The 24,294-nt window shown below is 39.8% G+C and overlaps 1 protein-coding gene across 17 annotated transcripts in view; it reads right to left on the bottom strand.

The window, feature by feature from the left end:
* LOC149309408 (poly(rC)-binding protein 3-like) overlaps nucleotides 1-24,294 on the bottom strand; it is a 256,438-nt gene that overhangs the window by 12,276 nt on the left and 219,868 nt on the right. For 13 of the 17 annotated variants that reach the window (XM_089532384.1, XM_089532382.1, XM_089532393.1 and 10 more), the window contains 10 exons: nucleotides 23,439-23,462; nucleotides 23,301-23,333; nucleotides 18,832-18,948; nucleotides 17,073-17,204; nucleotides 14,444-14,572; nucleotides 11,899-12,075; nucleotides 9,183-9,224; nucleotides 8,621-8,696; nucleotides 6,830-6,882; nucleotides 5,523-5,692 (listed from right to left, as the gene is read on the bottom strand). In XM_089532384.1, the coding sequence (XP_089388510.1) occupies nucleotides 5,523-5,692; nucleotides 6,830-6,882; nucleotides 8,621-8,696; nucleotides 9,183-9,224; nucleotides 11,899-12,075; nucleotides 14,444-14,572; nucleotides 17,073-17,204; nucleotides 18,832-18,948; nucleotides 23,301-23,333; nucleotides 23,439-23,462 (953 nt within the window). Of the gene's footprint in view, nucleotides 1-1,254; nucleotides 3,021-5,522; nucleotides 5,693-6,829; nucleotides 6,883-8,620; nucleotides 8,697-9,182; nucleotides 9,225-11,898; nucleotides 12,076-14,443; nucleotides 14,573-17,072; nucleotides 17,205-18,831; nucleotides 18,949-23,300; nucleotides 23,334-23,438; nucleotides 23,463-24,294 lie in introns of those variants that run through there. The other 4 variants (XM_089532391.1, XM_089532397.1, XM_089532390.1 and 1 more) reach the window with 4 other exon arrangements.

Below are 24,294 nucleotides of genomic sequence, written 5' to 3'. Positions count from 1 at the left end.
AGAATTAGAAGGAACTCTAAGGTCCATATAGCCCACTTCCTGGCATGTGGAAATGCAGTTAAAGGACTCCTGAGAGATAGCCATCCGAAGTCTATTTAAAGACCTTTGATGAAGGAGAACCCACCCCAGTCCAGCAACAGTCTATTCCATTGTCAAAATAAAAAAGATCATCCTAAAGTTTAGATGGGCCCTATACAGACAGGCCAAAATAAAGCTGCTTTGAGTCACTTTGGAAGTATTCTGTTTAAATAATTCATGCATATTAAGAGCCCAAAAGCCGCACCAAAGCCATGATCCAGTCCTAAGGACTGGTGCACAGCTTTGGTGCAGCTTCCGGACTCTTGGGACGCATGCATCATGTAAACAGCATACCTCCAAAGTGACCCGAAGCAGCTTTATTTTGGCCTGTCTGTATATGGCCATGGAATCTCTTTTCTTGCAGTTTGAATCTACAGTCCTCCCTCCATTTTCCTCCTTTGCACGCAGCAATTCAAGCCATTTTCACAGGCTGGGGGTCCAAAATGAATCCCCTGTGAAATAGAGGAGTGACTTTATTGGTTTATGTCCTAGTTTTTGGACCGGCACAAAGCTGCCCTGCCAGCTTCTGAGCAGCTCAAGATTCACCAGGACAGCTTTCTTTCCTAACAGAGCTGGCTTTCACTACCATTCACCTGCCCTGTTGTCACAGTGCCTATAGCTATTTTCGTCTTGTTTCTCTTTGATATCCACATTTGTTAACTGATATATTTTGTCCAGAAATTAGCTGTCTATATTTTGCTGAAGTATAACTTCAATTTAGGGTCAATATGTTTAAGTATATTCCTTCTGCGAGCAAAGAAAGGAGAGGATGAGTATATGAATTTAAGAAAGGTTACGTAATGCTAGATTATGATTCAATTTACTTCTGAACTGGGCCAAAGTAAGAATGAAGAAAATGCATTGTTTTTCCAGTCTTCTTTACAGGGAAAATGTGTGCCAGTTGAATGTTATAGGTTTAATGCTCCACAGAATCAACCAACTAATGGCCTTTTACAGACAGCCAAAATAAAGCTGCTTCGAGTCACAGTGGAGGTATGGTGTTTCAATGATGCATGCGTCCTAAGAGTCCAGAAGCCACACTAAAGCCACACTCCAGGCTGGAGCGTGGCTTTGGTGCGACTTCTGGACTCTTAGGACACATGCATCATTGAAACACCATACCTCCACTGTGACTCGAAGCAGCTTTATTTTGGCTGTCTGTAACAGGCCGTTGTGTTAGAAAATAGACTGCATTTTAAAATGTATTTTAAGGCTGCAATCCTATATGTATTTTCCTGTCAGTCCCACTTAACTCAGAAAAATACGCCAGAAATTGTGATACAACTTGTATTCAGTCAAATTCTTAATGTATGAGGTACATCTGACTAAAATAACAAAATGGTCCCCTGATACAGAAATGTTTAAAATATAAATGAGCTTATGGAAAGCATGTACGCTACTCAAAAGACTGTCAAAAAGAGCAGTCCTGGGTCAAATTGCTGCTTCCGTTTCTGTTAAAAGTGTAGCACAATATACCTCACATTCTGAAGCCTGTATGTTCTGTAGTTTCCTTCAGGATATAACAGTTAAAGTGCTCAATTTGATGGCATCAGATCATTGGTAAAATGGACTAAAATTATGAAGTGAGTGGCAGAATCTCAGGAGGGAGCTGCCAGCTTTAGATAGGGGTGAATGATATGAAGGTGAAAGATGGCACTAGGGACAGTACAAACTACAAAAACACAAGAATGGATAAGCTGCCTTTTTTATTTATACTGTGCTTGGCTATATCCAATGGTTTTCATATTCCATTTAAAGAATGCACAGAATGCATGATAGGGCATAAACCTGGGGAATTAATTTGGCCCTCAAGAGCTTCTTATCTAGTTCCTAGCACACTGTGATTATGACAAAATCCAAAGAGTGACCAACAGCAGAGATCACTTTTTGAGCCTCACTCAAACATCTCTAGATGCTTGTATATCTGGACTTCTTCATGTTTCATAATTTTCTCTCATACTTCTGTGTTTTTATAGTATGTAAAAAAGGGCCCCCATCAAGGCTTCCATCACTATTCATGTTAGAGGGATAAGGTTTAAAGAGCTCATGGTCTGGGTTTTCAGCTTACCTTAGAGTAATTCAATGGGCAAGTTGATATTACTGGCACATCAACCCTTGTTCAGTACAAATTATGCCCTGTTGAAAATTACTTGCCAGCCTGGCACTACAGGTCTTTCTAGTTTTGATCTAACTATCAGGTCTTCTTAGCAGCTTTCAAATTGCTCATCCTGCCATACTGAAAGCAATTGAAATCGCCACAGTAGTTTTCATAGCACTTGCATTCCTTTTGATGTATCTGATGTGCCTCTCCAAACAGGGCTTGTACATGTGAGTCCTTTGGTAATGCAATCTACTCCATGGGTATAAGGCTTGCTCACTTCTAAGATCAGCGGCTAAATTTGAAAAGCTCCTTTCATCTGCCTATGTAATTTCAAACGTAATTTATCTACACATTTACTTAAGACTCTTTATTTGCAAACATAAGACATTTTATGCAGATACATTTGCCACATAGTAATAGGTACATAAGATGCTTTTAAGATATTGAGCATGATGGTTACAGATACCTCTCTCCTGGAAACCCACCCAAAATACTTGTTTTCCTACATCATTCATAGTATAGGCTTGCAGATCAATTGTCTTCTTTTCAAAAGTGTGTTAAACAATCTGTTAAATCCCATTCCATGACTGTGAGAGTTCACAAGCTTTTCTAAGTGAGTTGAACACAAATTTGTACACTAGAATAAACTTTATCAGTGAGCAGCAAACTGCAAATCCATTAATAAATACTTTAGTATATTTGCATGTTTTAGCTGTCCGGAAGATTGTTATCTTCTGAGATCCAGATGTATGCCATATGGTGTTTGTGCAACTAAAAATGAAGGGGTCTATTCTCATCTCGATGTGTGGGGAATCCCTGAACACCAAGAGAAGAACATATCCTTAAAGGTTAAAGGAGGGAACACATTTTTATTTGATCATAGGGCTTAAGATATGGATGTACATTCATTATAAAGAAGGCATAGCACAACAATTCAATAATGTTTTCATTTGTACATTGGCAAGCACTGAGATTTTGGTACATCTGCTCAATCACCAGTTTTGTTTTGTCCCCCCCCCCCCCCCAAATGCAAATGGAGCAGGAGATCAGATATAAATGTATGCATGCCATTTCTGGTGTTTGCCAATTGCACACTGTATTCTATGGATGCGCCAGTTAGTGCTGCCCAAACACAAGCTGTCAAGAGAAGCTGAGCATGTAAATAAGATGCTCAAAATTAAGCACTGATGTTGTAAGGAATCTCAGGGCACCTTAGACTGTACACCTGTATACTTAGCAGGCACTCTTGAAATTACCAGGAATTCTTAATGATGCCATGAATGGCATGTGCATTTAGGTCAGTTCCGAATGCAAATAAATTTTGGAACTTCAAAAAAATAAAATCTGAAGCTGTTGTTGTAAATTTTCTGAATGATGCACCAATTGTATACACTTCGGTCCCATACAAACAGGCCAAAATAATGCTACTACGGGTCACTTTGGAGATATGCTTTTTAAATGATGCATGCATCCTAAGAGTCCAGAAGCCACGCCAAAGCCATGATCCAGTCTTAAGGACTAGAGCACAGCTTTGGCACAGCTTCCGGACTCTTAGTACGCATGCATTATTGAAACAGCATACCTCCAAAGTGACCCAAAGCAGCATTATTTTGGCCTGTCTGTATGGGGCTTTCCTTTTCTTTTAACAACCAAATATTTGATATGGCAGCTTGAAGTGAGATAAGGTATTAAAAAGACTACATATTTTCATTGTATACACGGACATGATCTAGTAACAGAATTGGGCAGAATTATATTCACTGAACTGTCTTTCATTGTTCATAGGTACTAAGTAAAAATTAAATTCAGCATTTTTGTAAAACAAGAATAAAAATGCAAACGGCTAAAGTGTCACCATACATTTAAAAAAGAAATCAGTGTGCTCAGGAGACAGTTCTACCCAGCCTCGCTGACATACTTTCTTGTTGGGGCTATTTTGAAAAGCAAACCAAAAATAACAGTCTCTTTCCTCAACAGTCAAATAGCTGTAATCCCATACTATAGACAAAATTTGCTGCTAGAAATCAAGGGGTTGTGCAGATTGGTCATTAAGGCTGGCCTGGGGCTGGAGTTGGGACATGGTGCCCATACACCATAGCAATGTGACGTGCGAAGTGTCATGGCCCTCCTCTGGCATTGCATTTACACGACACAGTGCCAAAGGAGTGCCTTAAAGCCGTGGCACTGTGGCTAGGGTTGCCATAACTGAGGAGCTCCGAACCGGGGCAAATGTAGGACAAGGCTTAAAAATGTAGGACCTTTTTTTTTTTAAGGTCCTACATTTTAAAACCTTGTCCTCCTCCTCCTCCCCGGCTTGGGAGGAAGCCTCGGCCTCCTCTCAGGCCGGGAAGGATGCAAGGGCTGCTCCTCATTGCGGCGATCACCGCGGTGGGAAGCAGCCTCCTCCCGGCCCCCACTCCCTTTCCCGGCCTCGGTAGAGGCTTGGGCCTCCATAGGGGCCAGGAAGGAGGGAGGAGAGCGCTCGCGATCGGCGCGATCGCTGCAATTGCGGGCGGCCCCCACTCCCTTTCCCGGCCTCTGTGGAGGCTTGGGCCTCCATAGAGGCCGGGAAGGAGGGAGGAGAGCGCTCGCGATCGGCGCGATCGCCGCAATCGCGGGCGGCCCCCACTCCCTTTCCCGGCCTCTGTGGAGGCTTGGGCCTCCATAGAGGCCGGGAAGGAGGGAGGAGAGCGCTCACGATCGGCGCGATCGCCGCAATCGCGGGCGGCCCCCACTCCCTTTCCCGGCCTCTGTGGAGGCCCAAGCCTCCACAGAGGCCGGGAAGGAGGGAGCAGAGCCAGGCCGCCTCCCTCGCCGGCGGAGGAGGCCAAGCAGGGAACGGAGGCGAAGCTCCTTTCCCTGCCTGGTGTCTGTCGCGTGGGTGGTGTGTCCCGGGGGCGGGGCCAAACTGGGGCGGGACCATGCGGACCTGCCCCAAACCGGGAAAGTCCCGCCCCCTGGCGGGATATGGCAAGCCTAACTGTGGCTAATGCATCCTTTCAAGCTCCTTTTTGCAGCTCCTTTTTGTGCCCTGGAAAGGCCAGATGAGGTGGTTGTTGTGGGCCTGATCTGGATCTAATAGGGGCAGCCTGCACAGCCCCTAAATCAGTTTTATAATCTGTTCCACGACAGCTATTATCTGGTCAGCAGAGCTGATAGGAAACAGCTTGCATGAAAAATATATTGTTCTGTAAGCGATTTAGGATATTATTTCTTTGACGTCTCAAAGGTTTCACAGATAGGCATAGGTACTGCTGCTTGAATTAGCCCGTATTATTGAAAAACAGTCCAGGCTAATTCATTGTTTCCCTGAACCACACTATTAATGACAAAGTGAACTTACCTTGCGTTAATGAGGTACTGTGCTAGGCTGATATTGGCAGGTGATCCTGTGATTGTTACTTGTCGTTCTGCTGAACCTTCTGTGGCATTTGCAATCTTGATTTGCGCACCTGACATTTGCCTGATTTCATTTATTTTACTGCCTTGTCTGCCAATGATGCAACCTATTAGCTGGAACAGAATAAACACATTTATATTGATTTTGGTTTTATATTTTTAGCTTTATGTTTGTTTTATATGGGCTTCTTTTTACGTATATTGGTTCCTTTTGATAAGAATTAATACCCTACCTTACCTTTAATGAAAAAAAGGAACAATCCCTTTCTCTGAGTAGAGTGGAGAATGCCTGGGTGTGAAAATGATACTGGCACCAGCCAGAGGAGATAGCCCCCTGAGCTGCTGCTGCTGGCACTTTCACATCTCTGGGAAATGATACCCTTGACTTATCCACAGGACATAGCAAAGCCCATAATTTTGGTTCCCAAACTTGTCCTCAACTTATACATGAGGCTGACTTAGATACAAGTATATACAGTATATTATGCAGATGGTATGTACACAGAACAGAGCTGTACCTGTGGATGGGTTGCTGTGTTTACAAAAAGTATACGCATAAAATATAATAGCCACAATCCATTGCCACAGTTGAAGAACTTCCAGGATTGTACTAGGAGGCCAGTTAACAATAATGATCATTCCATCATGTGTTTAGTGGCACATGGGGAGTCGGACAAACTAAATCCAGCTCCCCTTTTTACAGAGATTACAAATTTATTTCTCTAAGTGGGGCCCATATGTACAGACTTGGCATATGTATAGACTGGGAATTGGAGAAGAAACCAGACATGCAGTTGCTATTTGCTCATATGGCTCCTTGTCCAGCTATGTATACCCATGCAAGAGTCTATTTATATATGTATTTTCCTCAGGCCACTCTGGGCTTATTACTAAGGTGGCTGCTGAGCCATTATGCTGTATCAGCTCCAAAGATATTACAGTTGGCCCTCTATATCCACAGATTCAACCAGCCATGGCTTCAAAGCATTTAAAAAAAAATCCCAGAAAGCAAACCTTGCTTTGCCATTTTATATAGGGAACACAGTTTTACTTCACCACTGTATTTAATGGTACTTGAGCATCCACAGATTTTGGTATCCTGGAATTTGGAACCAACTTCTAATGGATACCAAGGGCCCACTGTAATATAGCAATAGATATGAACAGGCAAGAGAGCCTACACTTCATGCATTGATAAAAAAGTTGCATAGAACAAGAGGAACCAACACTTTGCAGCCCAAATTTACTTACATCATTTGGAATAGTGAGCTCATGGGAACTGGCTGGGGTGCTGGCATCTAATCCTAGATTTGGAGAATAAAAAGGGGGAAATATATTTTATGACAGTTATTTTGAGATAAGAAAAAAAATCAACTTTTTAAACTGCACAGGTAACTCAACTAAAACGAAAGCTGAAAATACACATACCAGAGCTATGTACTAACCAATGGTTTTAAATAGGACATTATAGGAGGTGTGGGCAGCATGTGTCCCTCTGGATGCTGTTAGACTGAAGTCCCATCAACCTTAGCCAGTCATGAGGAAGGACAGGAGTTGCATAGTCCAACAATATCTGGAGAGCCAAAAATTGCCTAGCCCTGCCTTAAACTCATCAATATAGCAAGAGAGTATCTATTATGCTATCAAAAAGTAAAAAGATAATGGCTGGTTTCACTTAGCTGTAAAATCTGAAATCCAACACTTGTAAAAAAACAAATGAACAGATGGCTCAAATTTGATCTGCCAGAATTTTTTCTTAAATGTAAAGTCAACAGTATAAGAACTGATAACAATTTAATAATATGGTCAGAATCTATGCAAATTGTATGGATTAGTCAGTTTGCAGGGTTTGGGAAAGAAGGGTGCTTGAAATGGGAAAGTACAATATACCATTAAGGCTGCAATTTGTTAAGAGTATATTTGCTTAGGAAATGCAATTAATGTGTTCACACTCCAAATTACAGTTACACACAGTCAACAGTAGTACAAGGAACAGATTCAGGAGCAGCATGTTAATGAAAAAAACAAAGGAAAAGATAATCTAATGCTTATAGAATTTTTTTTTATCATATACACCACAGATCAATGTCATTTTGCTTTGTCCATCTAAAAAAGCTGGCAGTTCTGGGGTATTTTTGTTTTTGTATAATCAACACATTAGTTTAAATGAAATCATGACTAATTATAATTAAGAGTATATCTTTCAAAGTCTGCAAAGTTTGTGTAAACTGATTTACTGAATATTATGTACTCAATTTCCAATAATTGTTTGATGTATGTGATAAAAATGTTATTACTTGCCATGCAAAGTATGTACCAGTGTGCAGAGTTTGCCTTCTGAAGAACCCCTGATCTATAGTTCCATTAAAACAAATTTGATGGCTCAATCCACTTTAGAGTAGAACCATTGTAATCAATTGGTTGTCTAACTAAAATCCCAGTAATTCTACTCTAAGAACGATTATACCTGAATCCAGCCTATTATGTGTCAAACTGAAAATATGTCAAAAATACTCATAAATTGGCTTTAACTATTCTCCATTTGTCATAATGGCTGACAAGGGCATGAAGACAAAGAAGGTATTTTAAAAATATATAACAATATAGAAAGCCAATGAGAACTTGCACCTGGAAATGTTATATCTTGATTCTACAATTCTCTATAATATACTACATGGAATTTAGTTTATATGGGGCTCATTCGATAATCAAATATACAGTGGTGACTATTAGAGACCTGAGGCACATGGCACATCCTCTGTGGCGCATAATAGCATTTGGCGCTGAGACAAAAGAAACTGGTGGTAAAGCTGAAGTAAAACATAAGAAAATCAGAACAATGCAAAACGGTTTAGTGATCTCAAAAGAAATCTTACAGAGAAAGCCATAGGAGGGGGAAAACATAATAACAACAAAGATGAATGTGTAAAAACAAAAGGAGCACTGGCCATTTACCACATTTAGTGATCCAAATGTTGCAATGACCATGGGAAACAGAGCTGTTAAGAAGAAGGACATCCCCAGGGAGTCATGGGTACGTACCAGGGAAACCAGGGGTGGTCTGCCCAAGGGGAGTAAAGGGGGGATGCTGCATAGCCAACTGGTGAAGCTTGGTCAACTGCAGGGCAGGATGGGAAATTAGAACTATCCAATCAAATGGAATTATTTCAGAGTAGAGAAAACCATCTTAACATGTTTCAAAACTGGATTAATTAAAATTATATTTCAAAGACTATAAATCATTCACTCTATTCTACAACACAGAATAAACAAGTTACAATGATGATGGCACTGTTATTAAATGTAAATTGCTACTGTTAATATCTTTAACTACCGTTCTATATCATTACATTTCAGAAACTTAAATATATATAACATGCATAAAAGGAGGGAGAAGTAATTTGTATCTGGGCCACTATACTTTCCAGCAACTCTTGTGCAAAGACATCTGGTATTGCTAAATGTTTGGCTAAATGTTACTGCTTTAAGGAGGGGCATCTGTGGATGTTCCTTTGATATTCAAATACCTAGAAAGTAAATGCTGCCCAGAGCAAAGAGATGAGAGAATAGAGTATAGGAAGTAAAGTACATGCATTGAACTCACGTCTGGATGTGGGATGGCATACTGCCCCTGAATTGTAAATGCCTAAAAATAACAAAGACAGATGAAAGGTCCTGAACAGTCATGTTTTAAAACAGGCGTTTTCTTATCATTTTAGAGTGTCTGTTTTCAGGTTATGAGCACATAATTCACTGTCTAAATAGCACAAGCCACAAACCACAGTTTGGCTTGCTCAGCTTTCAGGCATCCTCAGTGGGATTTTTAAAAATATTTTCTTATGACATTTTTTTGGACATTTTCCTTCTTTGAAATAGATTTACCTGATTTGATTACATTTAATAATCACCGTTGATTCCATTATTGCAGTCGAAGTGATAAGTACAATAGCAGTGTTGTGGGTATATTAGAGAGTAGGATATACAGTCTGCCCACCCCAATTGCAGACTTGCCATCCACTGATTTGAGCATCCACAGATGGCTCCACTCCATTGTCCCTAATAGCAGTGTGCGCACATGGTCGTAAGCATAGCATGCTGCTATTAAAATCAATGGGACTTGAGGTCCCACAGTTTGTGACATCTGCAGGGTGGTCCAGAATGGAACTCCTGCGGATATAAAGGGCCAATTGTAATAATATGGCATAAACCAGATTTTATTTGGGCCCATTTGAAACTGTTTTCCTACTCTGCCCTCAATTTGACTGTGTTCTTTGTAAATCAATCCAAATAAATGGAACCATTTACTGTTTCTATGTGTGAACTGCCTTTTAACAATTTTTTACAAATGTTTATTTTTATTTAGCCATTCAAGAGCAACCTCAGATATTGCATCATGATACAAAGCGAGGTATGGTTCTTGCACTGCTTACATCTCTGTAAGAATCATTCAGCCTTCATACCTCCTCCCCCGTCCAAGTGCTCAAAACCTTGCATCTCTCCCACAGGCAAATAAATTATTTTTGTTTAAAAATCTATTGGTTGAAATTAAGAATTAAGACTATCTATGATATCTCAAGCTCCACAAAGCCAGTTCACCCTGTTTGAATGATGCACATCTTAAACCCTGTTTCTGCTGTGGGCAGTCTTGACGACATCTAGCATCTTCCACACCAGAACAGGAGTTTAACAGCCTTAATATGAATTTTAAAAATGTACCTGTTACTCTGGATCTTCTGGGAAGATCCAGGCTCTCTGTGCCACTGCAACTGTCTGCACATGTGTCCTGCCAAGCTTCCCAGGGGTCAATCATTCTGAGATTAGAACAATGAGCCCAGCCATATGATAATCATTGGAAAACATGTTCTGATCTCAGAAGCAAGTGACTCATGGGCCACAGCAGCAGTAGATATGCCAGGCAGCTCAACAAGACACTTCTGCAAACAGATGCCAAGGTACAGAAATGGAGGCCGAGGTAATGAGGCAGCTGCAGGGCAGGATACTCTGGGCTGCTAGTGCAGACAAGGTCTTGGTCTTTCAGGCCCAAATCCAAATGGGGATGACGGAGTTATTAATCTCTTCCAGGATTTTCCTGGATTTAAATTGCGTTTTTGCATGGGATTTGGCTGCTTCCCTCCCGTGTGATAAACTAGTATGTTTGCACACCCTATTAGGATTTAACGTGGTGTTTTGCAGTTGTTAAAATGGTTTTTAAAATGTACTTTTAAATCTTTTAAATGTTATTCGTTTTTAATTACTTTTTGAACAATAATCTATTGTATGTTTTTACCTATATTGCATCTGGTTCAGTATGCAAGCTGCTTTGAGCCTATGTTCTGGGGTTGGGTGGGGGAGGCCAGATAAAGAAAATAATCGTAACAGTAATATGAATGGTAATAATACTACAGGTGCTAGTATTATCTGTCTCATGGTAGTGGTAGAATAGTCCTGCATTACTCCCAGCCCTTGCTGGATTCCTGGAGAACAACCCATTTAGTCTGAGGAGAATTTTTGACAATGCAGGTTGACAGAAAGAAGAGACTGCGGACACCACAGATCAGAGAGAGAGCTTCAACCAAACCCCATGTGCTATGGTCCCAGTCAGCATAGTTTGAGCTTGTGAGTTCCCATTCCTTAACTAAAAGGATAAGACCGCAGACATAGTGCACTAGATTTCCTCTAAAACATTGGAGTACACTACCAGCAAAATGTTAGACTAAAAGGGAAAATGAGCATACATGACATAACTTTGATAGCAATTGCTGTCAAATATTAGTTTTAATGGAGGAGAAAAACCTTAAAAATCTCTGAACCACTGTCCAGAATTTAATCAAATTAATGTAAAGCGCCCTCCTTGAAATATCTGAATAAAATGCATCAGTAACATTTTTTGGCAAATGTAACAACACATATATAATATTAAAAGAAAAAGAAAAGTAACTTCTTGGGACTCCAACTCCCAGAAACCCCCAGCCACCTGCCATGCCGTTTTAATTCTTGCATGAAACTATTAACATGCAGCATGGATATCTGAATATATGGTAGTTGGTTTCCTTAAAAATGACAACTTACACAGAACAAGATCAATCTGCAGATATTCTATTCCCCCCATCCCAGATGTGTCACACAAATTGTTCCACACCTGATTCCCTTCCTATTCCAAAGACAGTATGGATTGTGGGAACAGATACAAGGTGGGAAGCTTGGTGGTAAAGAGGACCAGGATAGATGAATGGCTAAGGTTTAACTTGGCATATACTTCACCCCCACCCCAAAGTGCATATGCTATATCCATATTACTAGAAAGACAATCAGTACTATACCAGACAGAAAAGAAGATAAAGTTGGAAACTAACAGGCGCGGTCTGAGGTTGGGCCAAGACGGTGTGGTTTCCGGCTGAAGCCAAAAGGGTGTCTGCTCTTACCTGGCCACCTGCAAAAATTAGGGGTGCAGAGGCAGGTTTGGGGCGGTAGGGAATGGTGGCACCTTTGGGTGGAGACTGGAGATGAAAACAGAAAGCAGTCAGAAATAGAAAATAAACAGCTAACATATATCAAATTTCTCTGCTTGCTAGTTATCTTCACGGCACTGACAACGACAGAAATATTATAGTACACCATTCAGAACATGACTGATGGATCACTTCTTAATTCCTGATCCTGTATGTGGAGGCAGACGTGGCAGTACAACATGAACCTACAGAGATTGTCTAGGAATAACAAAAGCCCTGGGCTCTAGTGTCAGGCTACTCTGGAGATCCATTTACTCCCAGCACTGTCTTTGAGATCCCAGTGTTACTTGTTCCTTTCTCTGGTTGCTAGTTTGATGTCAACAGCAAATTGGTCCTGCCTGCTTGTGCATAAAGCTGCCAGAAGGAACTCTGGGCCTTCTAGTTCTGCAGAGAGCACAATTTCACACAGCTTTCTGCAATTATAACTCCAAGTGTTTTCTGTATTCACAGGGCCAGCTACAGATTTTTGTGGCTTCTCAAGCGCAAGTGCCTATGAGGCTCCCTGCCTCCAGCCTTTGCTCATGTCCCCCTCCATTGCATCTCCCTTGAACTCTTGTTCTCTGTCATCACAAGCTCTCTTCATTTTCTCTTCTCCTTACCTCACACGTCTTCATATCTTCCTTTAATCAACCAAGGTTGCCTTACACTACTCTCTTCTTTTTCCCCTATTGTGACTCTGGATTGCACACAAACACACACACGCACCTTCCTCTCAATTGCAACCCCCTACACAAACAGTAAAAGTGTGAAAGACGGAGCTAATCATGAGGAATTTGCCACTCAGCTCCATTTAGATTTCCCTCCTGATGTAATTGCACAGCCAGCAGCAAGGTTTTCATGCTCTTTTTACCTCTCTCAGGGCCAGCAAAGTTTAAAACCCGCAAAAGAGCTGTGGTTCTGCTTTTTCCAGACATTCCCCCCCAGCAGGAAATGGGAGATTGCTGCCCCTGCTAAGTTCTCTGAGTAAAATTCCCATTTCTTGCAGCACAAGGGAGTCACTATTCTGTTCCAGGAGTCTCTGAAAAGCATGTTCACTTCAGTGGCTCTGGTGACATTGCAGGGCTGTTGGGTAATTGCCCTTTTGCCAGTGGGAAAGATGTTTAGAGATCAGATCACTGGCTCCCTCAAGATAACGCAGCAAGCTCACTGTTCAGATCACTGCTTCTGACAAGCTGCAGCAAATCTTACAAGAACGTAAGAAGATTTGGGTGTTTCAGGGAACTAAGGTTGCGCAGACATTATTATGTAAGATCTATAATATATTCTCAATTTTTCCTTGTACTGTACTAATGGTTTCCACTGGCTTGTTAGGCTTTGGGGGTGTTGGGTTTCATATTGCTTTCAAAACACATCTCTACCATGTGCTCTAGAATATTAGGAACTGCTTTTTTGAAATGTAACCTAAGGGCCAACAAGATGTTTGCCACGTGCCCATTGTGTGAATGTTTTTTAAAAAGGGAATACAAGCATGCTCCCTCCTAATCTGGATGCTGACTTTGGAAAGGGGAAGTTTAATTCTTTACCCCATCACTGCAATTCAGATACAAAATGAACCCCTTCAGCCTGTTCATAGCTTTTTTTAAAAATCATGATATAAAATAATATAATTATTCCAGCAAATACAGTAATTAAAGAGATACGTGAAAGTACGACGATTTTTTAAAGAAATCACCTTTGGTGATACCCCTTGAAATCTCATTTCAGAAATCAAATCACATGGTTCTAAAACTATTCAAGTCTGTAGCATATATAATTGTTGTCAGTCATCAGTGCATTTTGGCATGCCAATCCTGTTGACTTGAGATCACATTTTTAATGGTTACAGTTTCATTTATATTTTTCATTATTGTTGTGTGCCTTCAAGTCATTTCCAACTTATGACAATCCCAAGGCAAACCTGTCACAGAGTTAATACTTAATGACCAATTGTAAAATGCTGCAGTATTTGCCTGACATATCAGATGACTGGTCTGAAAACCACAGGACTAATGGTGATCCAGCAATATAAACACTTTTTGAAAATCAGATTGTTCAGAGACATCCTGAAACTTAAACTCTGAGGAAGTAAGGCAAATATTGCAGCATTTTACAATTGGTCATAAGGTCAGGCAAATTCCATAAGCTGGAAATGACTTGAAGGCACACAACAATAATGAAAAATACAAATTAAACTTTAACCATTAAAAATGTGATCTCAGGTTCAACAGGATTGGTATGCCAAAATGCACTGATGGATCTGACTACAATTATTTTAAGCACTTAAGCAGTCTCAGTGATAGTTATGGAATCTGAAGGACAGCCTGTAACCAACTTTGATCATCAAAATATTTGACAACACTCTGGAAATGTTTCCTACCTCAAGCATTACTACGCAGATTTGTTTTACACACTGAATAATGGCATCAGGAGTACCCGATATAGTTACAGCACGTTCTGTGGAGTTTGGTAACATATCCCCTGCAACTTGTACTTGGGCCCCTGTGGACTTAAAGACAAAGAATGGTGTTACAAGAAATATAAATTTCATTACATCAATCAGATTGCTTTCACAAAATAGCTTCCTGTGTTGTGCTTGCACTATGATAAATGAGTACCATCTTTCCAGGTTAGGTGTTAAAAGTAATTTGATATAACTCAAATTAACTAATTATGGCCTTTAAAGTGAAACTGAATTATGCTAGCTCTGGGACCTAAAACATAGGCAAAATTGTTCCTGTCCATTTCTGTTTTCCCCCAGCTGTTTGTAATTTTGGAATATATGGAGGGGGATTTATATCATGGTCCAATGTGACTCTCTCCAATTGTATTTTATAGGATACAACCATGGAAAAATTCCAGGCAACTAGCATTCACTGAAACTGGAAGACTCAGAACTTGATATAATCAACGGGATTAATTTTTATAAACACCTCACTTATTTAAGTCATTTCTATCAAATTTCTTTATTATTTATCATTTGATATCAAAAATATTTCATCTTTTCTTAATGGGACTTGGAGCTGCATTTCATTTTAGAGTATTTTACAAAACTTTATTTCAAACAAGAATAATTTCTCAGTATTGGCTGATCTATCTGTACACACCCAGCTGTGATTAAGACACGCCACTGGTATTTCCTTCCATTTCTTCAAACTGATTATTGTCACATGCAAGGAGTCAATATGGGGGAAAAAACACTCTCAGCCCATAATCTGGCAAAATTATAATAATAATTAATAATTTGTTTTATTTATATACCGCTATCCAAAGATCATAGCGGTGAACAGCAAGTAAGCTAATTAGCAAGTAAGCTAATTTGCCCCCAACAGTCTGGGTACTCATTTTAGCTCCCTCCTCGGAAGGATGCATGCCTGTATCGAGCTTGGGCCCTTTTGCTGGTCTTGAACTTGCAACCTTCTGGTTTTGAGTGAATGGCTGCAGTAAAGGCATTTAACCACTGCGCCACCAGAGCCTTGGAACTGGTATCTGAATGACTCATGTTCATTATTAGGCAGACAACCATATGAATGAATGAATGAATGAATGAGATTTTATTTATATACCGCCATTCCTTCGATCATGGCGGTATACAGAATAATAAAAAATACAAAATTACACAATCAGAGTCCCCCCATATTAAAATAATACAATACAAAATTATAAAATCCATCATTCAATCCTAATAATTATGAAATTGATGAGGTCCCAATAGGTCAATAGGGAACATGAATGCGCGCGCATGCATGTGCACAGACACACACTAATTAATGTGTTTGCAAAATTCGCTACAAAACTATTGTGTGCAAAATAATCTCATGAGATTTTGTAAATAATCTATATATTATTTCTGTTTCCCAGGAAGTTTAAAGGTAGAAAAAAGAAACACCCTCTACCATCCAGTTTCTACCTCTTTTTAAAAAGGGAATACATAGATTCACATAAGATTGAAAGTGTCTGGCAACAAGTACTGAAATTTTACTAGCCAGAGGTTGGTTTGGTCCACTGAGACTTCCAGTGGTCATAGGATTAGGGATTTAGTGCCCTACAGAATCAATTATATGTAAAATGCAAGGACCTACACAGATTTGCTTACTCTATGAAAGTTTTATCATTTACAGAACTCTGATGTTCTTGCCATAGAATTTGAATAGTCTAGGCACAGGTTTTTAGATTTTCAATATACTGTATAATAATACAATGAGTTTGAAACTCAATTTCTCTTTAAGTATGTCGCTCTCTACATCAACTTCTGCATGCTGTTTTCTGATGTAGAAAGCTTAGGTGTTTACTGAGAGAACGACATACTTAAAGAGAAATTGAGTTTCAAACTCATTGTATTATTATACAGTATATAGAAAATCTAAAAATTTGTGCCCAGACTATTCAAATTCTTTCTGTAGGGAACCATTTGTACACAATGGCCTGCTTCTTTTTCCCTCCTCTTTTTCTTTTCCTGACTCTATACTTGGCTTGGTTTGTACCATAATTTGCTGTTAAATTTTAAATAACTTTCAATAATAATAATAATAATAATAATAATAGAGTTTATTAATATCTTCCTGCCTCTCCCAATTGGATCGAGGTGGGATCACAACAGAGTTTAAAAAATACAATTAAAACATTACAATATTATTATCACACAAGTTAAAACCACAGTTAAAAACATGAAATCAACAATCATGGGGTCAGATGCTCTCATTCCATACAGAAACAGTCTGTAATTCATAGAAGGCCAGGTGGGTATGCATGTCGAGAAAGCTCTGTTTTAACCACCTTCCTGAAAGTTTCCAGGGATGTAGCAAGGCAGATCTCCTCTGGGAGTCCATTCCATAGTGTGGGGGCAGCTATACTAAATGCTTTTTGGGAAGTAGAAACATATTTAGAGGCTGGTATCTCTAACAATTTCTTCCCATTTGTTCTAAGAGTGCGGGACGGATTGTATTTAGAATCTTTGAAAGCCAGTGTGCATTAAAGAAAGCAATCAGCACCTTGGTCCAGTGTCTTACCTCCCTGATTTCTTTAATTTTGGACCCTCCTTTGCCTATAAGGGATCCACACTGGCTTGCCGGTATCACGAGTCTCAGTGTTACAGGTGGCTTGCTTGTCACCGTGCTGTTTGTCATTGAAGCATTGATATCCTGCAATAACAAAGTTATCAAGAATTAAGTAAGGATTTATTATTCTATCTAAAATTTAAGAGAATGTATCTCTTAATGATTCTGAACTTACATTTAATGTTCCCATCTGCAACCAAACTAACCAGAAAAGGCTACTGTAGGAAACAGTGGGAGTATATTAGGACATAAAACACAGAAATATGTATCTTTTCAGCACAGCAGAGCCTTGTTAGCTTGTTCAGAGTAATCTACTACTCTCTTATTGCAAACATATATATTTGTTGCAGGACTCATCATTTAAATCCATAATATTTATCTTCTGTCTCTTGTATCTGGCTAGTTTTGGCTAACTGTTCCAGCCTGTTAAGATCATTTTCAAATTTAAATTATTATTTGCTAACTGTTCAGAAAGCATTTACTTAATAATATATTTAAAATAATCTTAATAATGTTCCACCTGTCAGGGCTGGTGCTGCAATAGAGACCTTGGTTTCATTGTGAAATGATGAAAAGGGCCATTGAAACAATTGCTCTCAAGTGCTCACTCTGGTGCTGTTGAGCACCTTAGTTTATAGAGTGCAAACAATGCAACCAAGGACTCTTCATTGTATATATTATGCAGCAGTGTGGTTGGCAAAAAAGGTCATATTATGCCTCTAGTGATCCATACTAATTTAGAAACATTTACAGTGGCGCCTCTGCATACGCGGACTTTTTATAAGCAGCTTTGAGCGTACGCGCTCAAGCCGCTGGGTGCGCGCGGGGCAGAAGGGGTGGCGCGTCCCATTCAGTTGAATGGGCGCGCGCGCCCGTTGCGCCCCGCGCACTTCCGCGCCGCCGTGCATGAGCCTCATTGTTTACAATGGGGCTCGAGCATAGGCGGAAATCGCCATACGCGGCAGGATCCGGAACGGATCCCCCGCGTATGGCGAGGTTCCACTGTACTGTTCAGTAACACAGTTTTATCATCCGAAGAAAATAGGCAGGCAGCGTTACCAAGGGAATGTGAACCAATCAAACAAAAGTTTTATATGTGAACAAATTTTAATGTCTCCTTAGGCTGCATCTGCGCTGCAGAAATAATCCAGTTTAGCACCACTTTAACTGCCATGGCTCAATGCTCAATCCAGTCTATATGCAGAACAGGGAGCATCCAGTCTTTGTCCAGACAGTATTGTGTGTTTTTTAACCCAACTGGCCTCCTGTCTCATTTTCTGAAGTATCCAAACTCATAAACCAAGTAAAATTAGGCAAGGCTGCAGATTGTTATTTAGTGGTATCTAAATTAGAAGCTACAGAATTATTCTTTTCAGTAAAAATCCAAAACAGGACCTAAACTGCAAACGTTTTGTTCTTCTCTTCATTATCAGCAAACATTGCTAGAAGTGACTGATTTCCCCAAGGAGGAAATCAGTTCCCTCTAACAATCCCATGTTTCCCTCCAAGAGGAATACAAATGATTAAACAGCATGCAAAATAGGGCATTGTTTCTCTTCCATTTTTACAACTGTGATCGTTTATAAAAAAAAATTAAAATCACTTCAACTATTTCTTTAATGGCAATTAAACAAATTCTGCATTAAAGAAAGTATGAGAAAAGTAAATTAGTATTTTTAGCATAGCTTCTCAGGCGTTTCCATTTACTTACTTCTTCAAATTTTAGTGCAATCATAGAAAAAGCCTTGAAAATGGCATCTGTTGGGCCTGTTATCGTCACAATTCTTTCTGGACAGGAGCCTTCCGAGATGTTAATTCGAGCGCCACTCTGTGAAAATAAAACAGACGCCTGGCTTATCATCACAAATATAGCCCATACCCTAAAAGGTAGGAGCATTAATTGAAGAAAAGTCTAAGCAAGAGGAAAGCAAATACAACCACTGTGTTATTCAAATCAAGGTAAACTTTGAAAACATTGTCTTTAAAATTGGTACTGTATTGAACATAAACAGCCAGCATGGTGCAGTGATCTGAGTGTTGGACTAGGACTCTGAGACACTAGGAGTCACATCCCTGCTGGACTATGGCAATACACAGGGTGATCTTGGGCATATTACACACTCTTAGCTTCAGAGCAAGGTCTCTTCTGAACAAATCTTGCCAAGAAAACTCTGTGATAAGGTCATCTTAGGGTTGCTGTTTGTCAGGAAACAACTTGCAGGCACTCAACAACATGAACAGAAAACACAATTGCGTTGGTTTATCAACGACACAAATAGAGCCGAAAACAAGCAATGGTCTCCTGGAATAGCACACTATCTAAAGAGCTTCATGGTATACACACTAGCAATGGATGCATCTGTCTTGCTTTCTGGGATGTTTGCATTTTTTCCAAACAGTTTGCTTCATTCTGTTTCTGTATAGGTTTGTGATTAATTTTTTAAAAATCTGTATTGAACGTGCATATATATTCATTTTCTTTTCTTTTGTGCTACAGTAATGGTATTCAATGGAAAGTTAGAGATATAAATTATACGTTAAGCTAAGTGAAAAGGAAATAAATCTTAGGTAATGATAATAAGACAAATCTAGGAAATTTTAGGATAGGCACTACAAAGTCTGAAATATCAAAGTATATGTATTATTTTGTTGTTGATTTGTTGTATATATATTTCTCATTGTATGTTAGTGGCTCATGATTGTGTGTTTGTTATGTATGATAATATATGTCTTAAAAATAAAAAAGTAGAAAAATAACTCTATATTGAACAAAAAGACTATGCCATTCATATTAAAATGCAAACCATACAAGTCTTGCCTGCATCCCAGGGGCAAGCACAGAGATTTCAAACTCACTTGTTTTCCTGTCCAGATACAGCCAGATACAGTGGTATTAGATGCCAATCTTGAAACCCCTACAGTGTTTTGACTGTATATTCCTTCATGGCAGGGGGTTGGACCGGACGGCCCCTTGGGTCTCTTCCAACTCTATGATTCTATATTGCCTCTTACCATAATGTCCAGATGAAAGACAGAACAACTAAGATTAGATGGTCTGAAAAGGTGACAGGGACATCACACATTTATTTAAGACTGATCACCTTTACAAGAGCTGCTCCTCTTTCTTTTCATAGGATCCAAACACTGGACTTTAAAATTTCTACGAGTCAAAGTACTATAGAGCTATCTGATAGTTAGGCATTTAAGAAAGCGTCAGAACATTTTTATCAGATCCAAGAACTGGTTCAATCAGAATTGTGTCATAGCCAAGAAACATCTGATTGCCAAGGTCAAGACCCACAAAGAGAACCTCCTTATAGTATCTTCAAATTGCCTAGGTTTTCTTCAGAAACAATATAAAATTCTTCTTAAGGACAAAAAGAAGTACAGTCGCCCATCTGTTTTCGTGGAGGATCCGTTCCAGACTCCCCCTGCAAAAATGGAAACTTGTATATATTCAAGCCCCATTGGCTTGAATGGCCACACAACCCTGTTGGCTGTTTCAAACACTATCCTCCATTTATAAGTTGGTGTCCAGAAGGCTGAAACCAGAATTTTGCTTGTCATATTTAACCATTGGCTGAAGTTGCTCTTCTTTCCCTATGAGGAAAGACTCAGGGAGCTGGGGATGTTTAGCCTGGAGAAGAGAAGGTTAAGGGGTGATCTGATAGCCCTGTTTAAATATTTGAAGGGATGTCATATTGAGGAGGGAGAAAGCTTCTTTTCTGCTGCTCCAGAGACTAGGACCTGGAACAATGGATGCAAGCTGCAGGAAAAGAGATTCCAGCTCAACATTAGGAGGAACTTCCTGACAGTCAGGGCTGTTCGACAGTGCAACACACTTCCTCAGAGTGTAGTGGAGTCTCCTTCTTTGGAGGTCTTTAAACAGAGGCAGGATGGTGATCTGTCGGGGATGCTTTGATTTGGATTTCCTGCATGGCAGGGGGTTGGACTGGATGGCCTTTGCGGTCTCTTCCAACTCTCTTATTCTATGATTCTATGATTCTTCCTTGAAGGTTTAGCTCCATTAATCCTATAGGATGTTTTTAAATGAAGGTGGTAATAAAAATCTCCCAGAAGCTCCAAGCATACATTCTCTGGGCATCTTACTGAGTTTTGAAACAGCCAGATTAACACTTAACCAGCACATCTTAGATGTTGAATATCAACATGATATTGACCTAATTTTGTTACTGTTGTGTGTCTTCAAGTTATTTCTGTCTTATGGCGACCCTAAGGTGACCCTATGACAGGTTTTTCTTCCCAGAATTTGTTGAGAAGGGGTTGCCCTTGCCTCCATCTGAGGCTGAGAGTGTGTGACCTGCCCAAGCCCCTACAGTGCGTTTCCATGCCTTTCTGGCCCACGTACCACTTCTAATTAACAGAACGGTTTGTATGTATAAACCATCAAATTGTATTTCAGTACTCTCAGTGCATAAGCCTCTAAGGGCCTTCACAATAGCATCATACCATTCCCTGCTCTCAACTGTTCTGGAAAATCTCCTTCGCTGATCACAGGTGCCCTTGTGGCTTATGGGAAGTTGAATCCTAACCCACGTTCTTCTCCACTACCTTTTTAAAAACCATGATATTAGGAAAACTTTTACTGAATCTGCTTTTATTAAATTACCAGGATATACAGATTCTTCTTTTGTTTCCTCCCTCGTCCCTGATGAAAATGCTTCAATTACTTTTAATGTTGTTAAATTTTGTGCAGTTGCCTGCACTATTTGATAAGCTTATGTATGTGCCAGAACACTCCACCAGTTGGTGATGTGATCTGTTTTAATCTTTGCCATGTCCGTTTATTTTAATTAATCTTACTGCATTTTTCTTCTAGGGCTAGTCACAGAGCATAATAAAGACTGACTGAATAAAAAGTGCAGTCCCAGAGTAGGCTTATCTGGAAGCAGCCATTTTTGATTAAACACAGGTACTGTGCAATTCCTACCAAAAATGAGCTTTGGGGAAAATATTTTAAAGATGCAGAGAGCTGTAGCAGTAAAAACTGAAGACAGATACTAATATAATTCAGTGCTCCTTCATTCAAAGTCAAACCAAATGAAATCCTTACAGACAGAAAACCAGAATGACAGGGAGTCAGCTAAACTAGATCCTTTCTTCTGGGCATCAATTTTTATATTTGAAAGGACAAGCTTGAATTTAGGTATTAAATTATACAAGCCCCTGTCAACTGAACTAGACAGATTTGCCCAGATGTAAATTTATTAGTTCTGTGCGGAAATATATTTATATTTTAAAGATTCAGAGAGCATTGGTATGATATGGGTAGATCATATTATTTTGAGAAGTTATTTAATGTAAAGATAGCCTTGTGCTGTTTTCAGATTTATTTAACACGTTTGTGTCCTACACTTTCTCCACAAAAGGAGAAACAACAAATAGAATTATTCCATTCTGTCCTCTCAATTTATAATGTCATAATGTTCAAAGAAAAAAGCCATGTTAGTCTTTTTTTACCATAAAAAGACATAAAGGAACATTTGAGAATAACTGGGAAGATGAAATTGTTAGCATTAGCTACTGTGGACACAGAAGTCGACTGTGGCCATGAAAGCTTATGCTAGAAATTTATTCTTCAGTTAGTCTCAAAGGTACTATTGGAGCCTTGTAGGGTAGGTTTGGCCGAATGGAAGTAACCGAGTGAACTTCAGGGCTGAGCAGGGGATTTTAATTTAGGTTCTCCTTGTCTGTAAATCTAACTTAGGCCTGTTACAGACTGCCAAAATAAAGCTGCTTCGGGTCTCTTTGGAGGTATGCTGTTTAAATGATGCATGCATCCTAAGAATCCGGAAGCTGCACCAAAGCTGCACTCCAGTGCTTAGGAATGGAGTGTGGCTTTGGCGCGACCTCCGGATTCTTAGGACCCATGCGTCATTTAAATAGCATACCTCCAAAGAGACCCGAAGCAGCTTTATTTTGGCAGTCTGTAACAGGCCATACTACCCATACTACTGAGGCTTTGAGGGAAATTTATACTTTATAGTTCATTGCAAGTACTCTTTTTTAGCCACTTGGTGGGAGCATTGATTCACACATTTAAGCCTTTCCTCCTCGACCACCACCACTACCAATACTGTATATTCTGAAAAACCTGGGAATTTTAGTTAAAAATACTAAGGAATTTCATTTAAAAAATGGTCCATATTTACATCTTACCTCCTCCCTCATCTTCTTAACAGTTTCGCCTTTCTGTTAAAGAAACAGAAAACATGTATTATAATGTATCTATAGAAAAATATGGACACAATGAGGATGACTCAAATAAATTTGGCCTTGAGAAAATGGGTGACTGACCTTTCCGATGATGCTGCCGACCTCCTGAAACAAAGCAAATTTCAAATAAATTCAAGCTGAAAAAAGGACATGATCTGCATATTCATAAACCAAAACAGATCTGCATAGTCATAAACCCAAACAGATAGACTTGAACAGATAGACTTGTGCAGGGGACAGGGAGGAGGATTGAAGCTGGCTGTGCTCTCAGACAGTTTCTGCTGACACTTCCTGGCTAAGGGGCCCTTTCACACTACACAGTTATAGCACTATGATTCCACTTTCATTGCCATGGTTCCATTCTACAGAGTCCTGAGTTTCTAGAGCTCTGTGGCTTAGAATTCTTAGTATGTATTTCTCTCTAAACTGCAAACTCTAGGTAAGATGGAGCCATGGCAGTTGAAAGTGGAATCATAGTGTTATGTGGAACGGGCCTTAATCTTTGGGGCTTGGACAATGCTTGCAAGTACCAAGCTTTTTTCTATGGGGAAGGTAGGAGGAAGGAATTAATCCGGGTCTTTGGGATAGGCACCAGGAAATGTTCCAGCTAGGGATTTGTCTGGGAACTTAAAATCCATAAGGGGCTCACTCACATCACCCACTTCATTAAAGATCACATTGTTGTTGCTTAAAAAAAAATAGGTTTGCTTCTTTTTTCATATTAAAAGCACTGTTCTAATGGATGGATTTTGTGATCGCCAAAAAAGACAGCCGATTTGCACTCCTCACAGCTGGCTTCCTAGATGGGAGGTTTCATGATCGAAATGCCTAACCACATAATACTTGACATAGCTGGCGTCTTCTGGAAACAGCAAAAGCATACAAGAGTAAGTCATATAGTGCCCTGGTTTCTGTCCATTTGCTACCGGGTGGCCGA

The sequence above is a fragment of the Sceloporus occidentalis genome, unplaced genomic scaffold (genome assembly GCF_023333645.1).
Source record: "Sceloporus occidentalis isolate IW3139 unplaced genomic scaffold, rSceOcc1.0.p SCAF_7, whole genome shotgun sequence".
Taxonomy (NCBI): Eukaryota; Metazoa; Chordata; class Lepidosauria; order Squamata; family Phrynosomatidae; genus Sceloporus; species Sceloporus occidentalis.
Note: the sequence above shows the minus strand (reverse complement) of the source record. Positions and strands in the feature narration are given on the sequence as shown.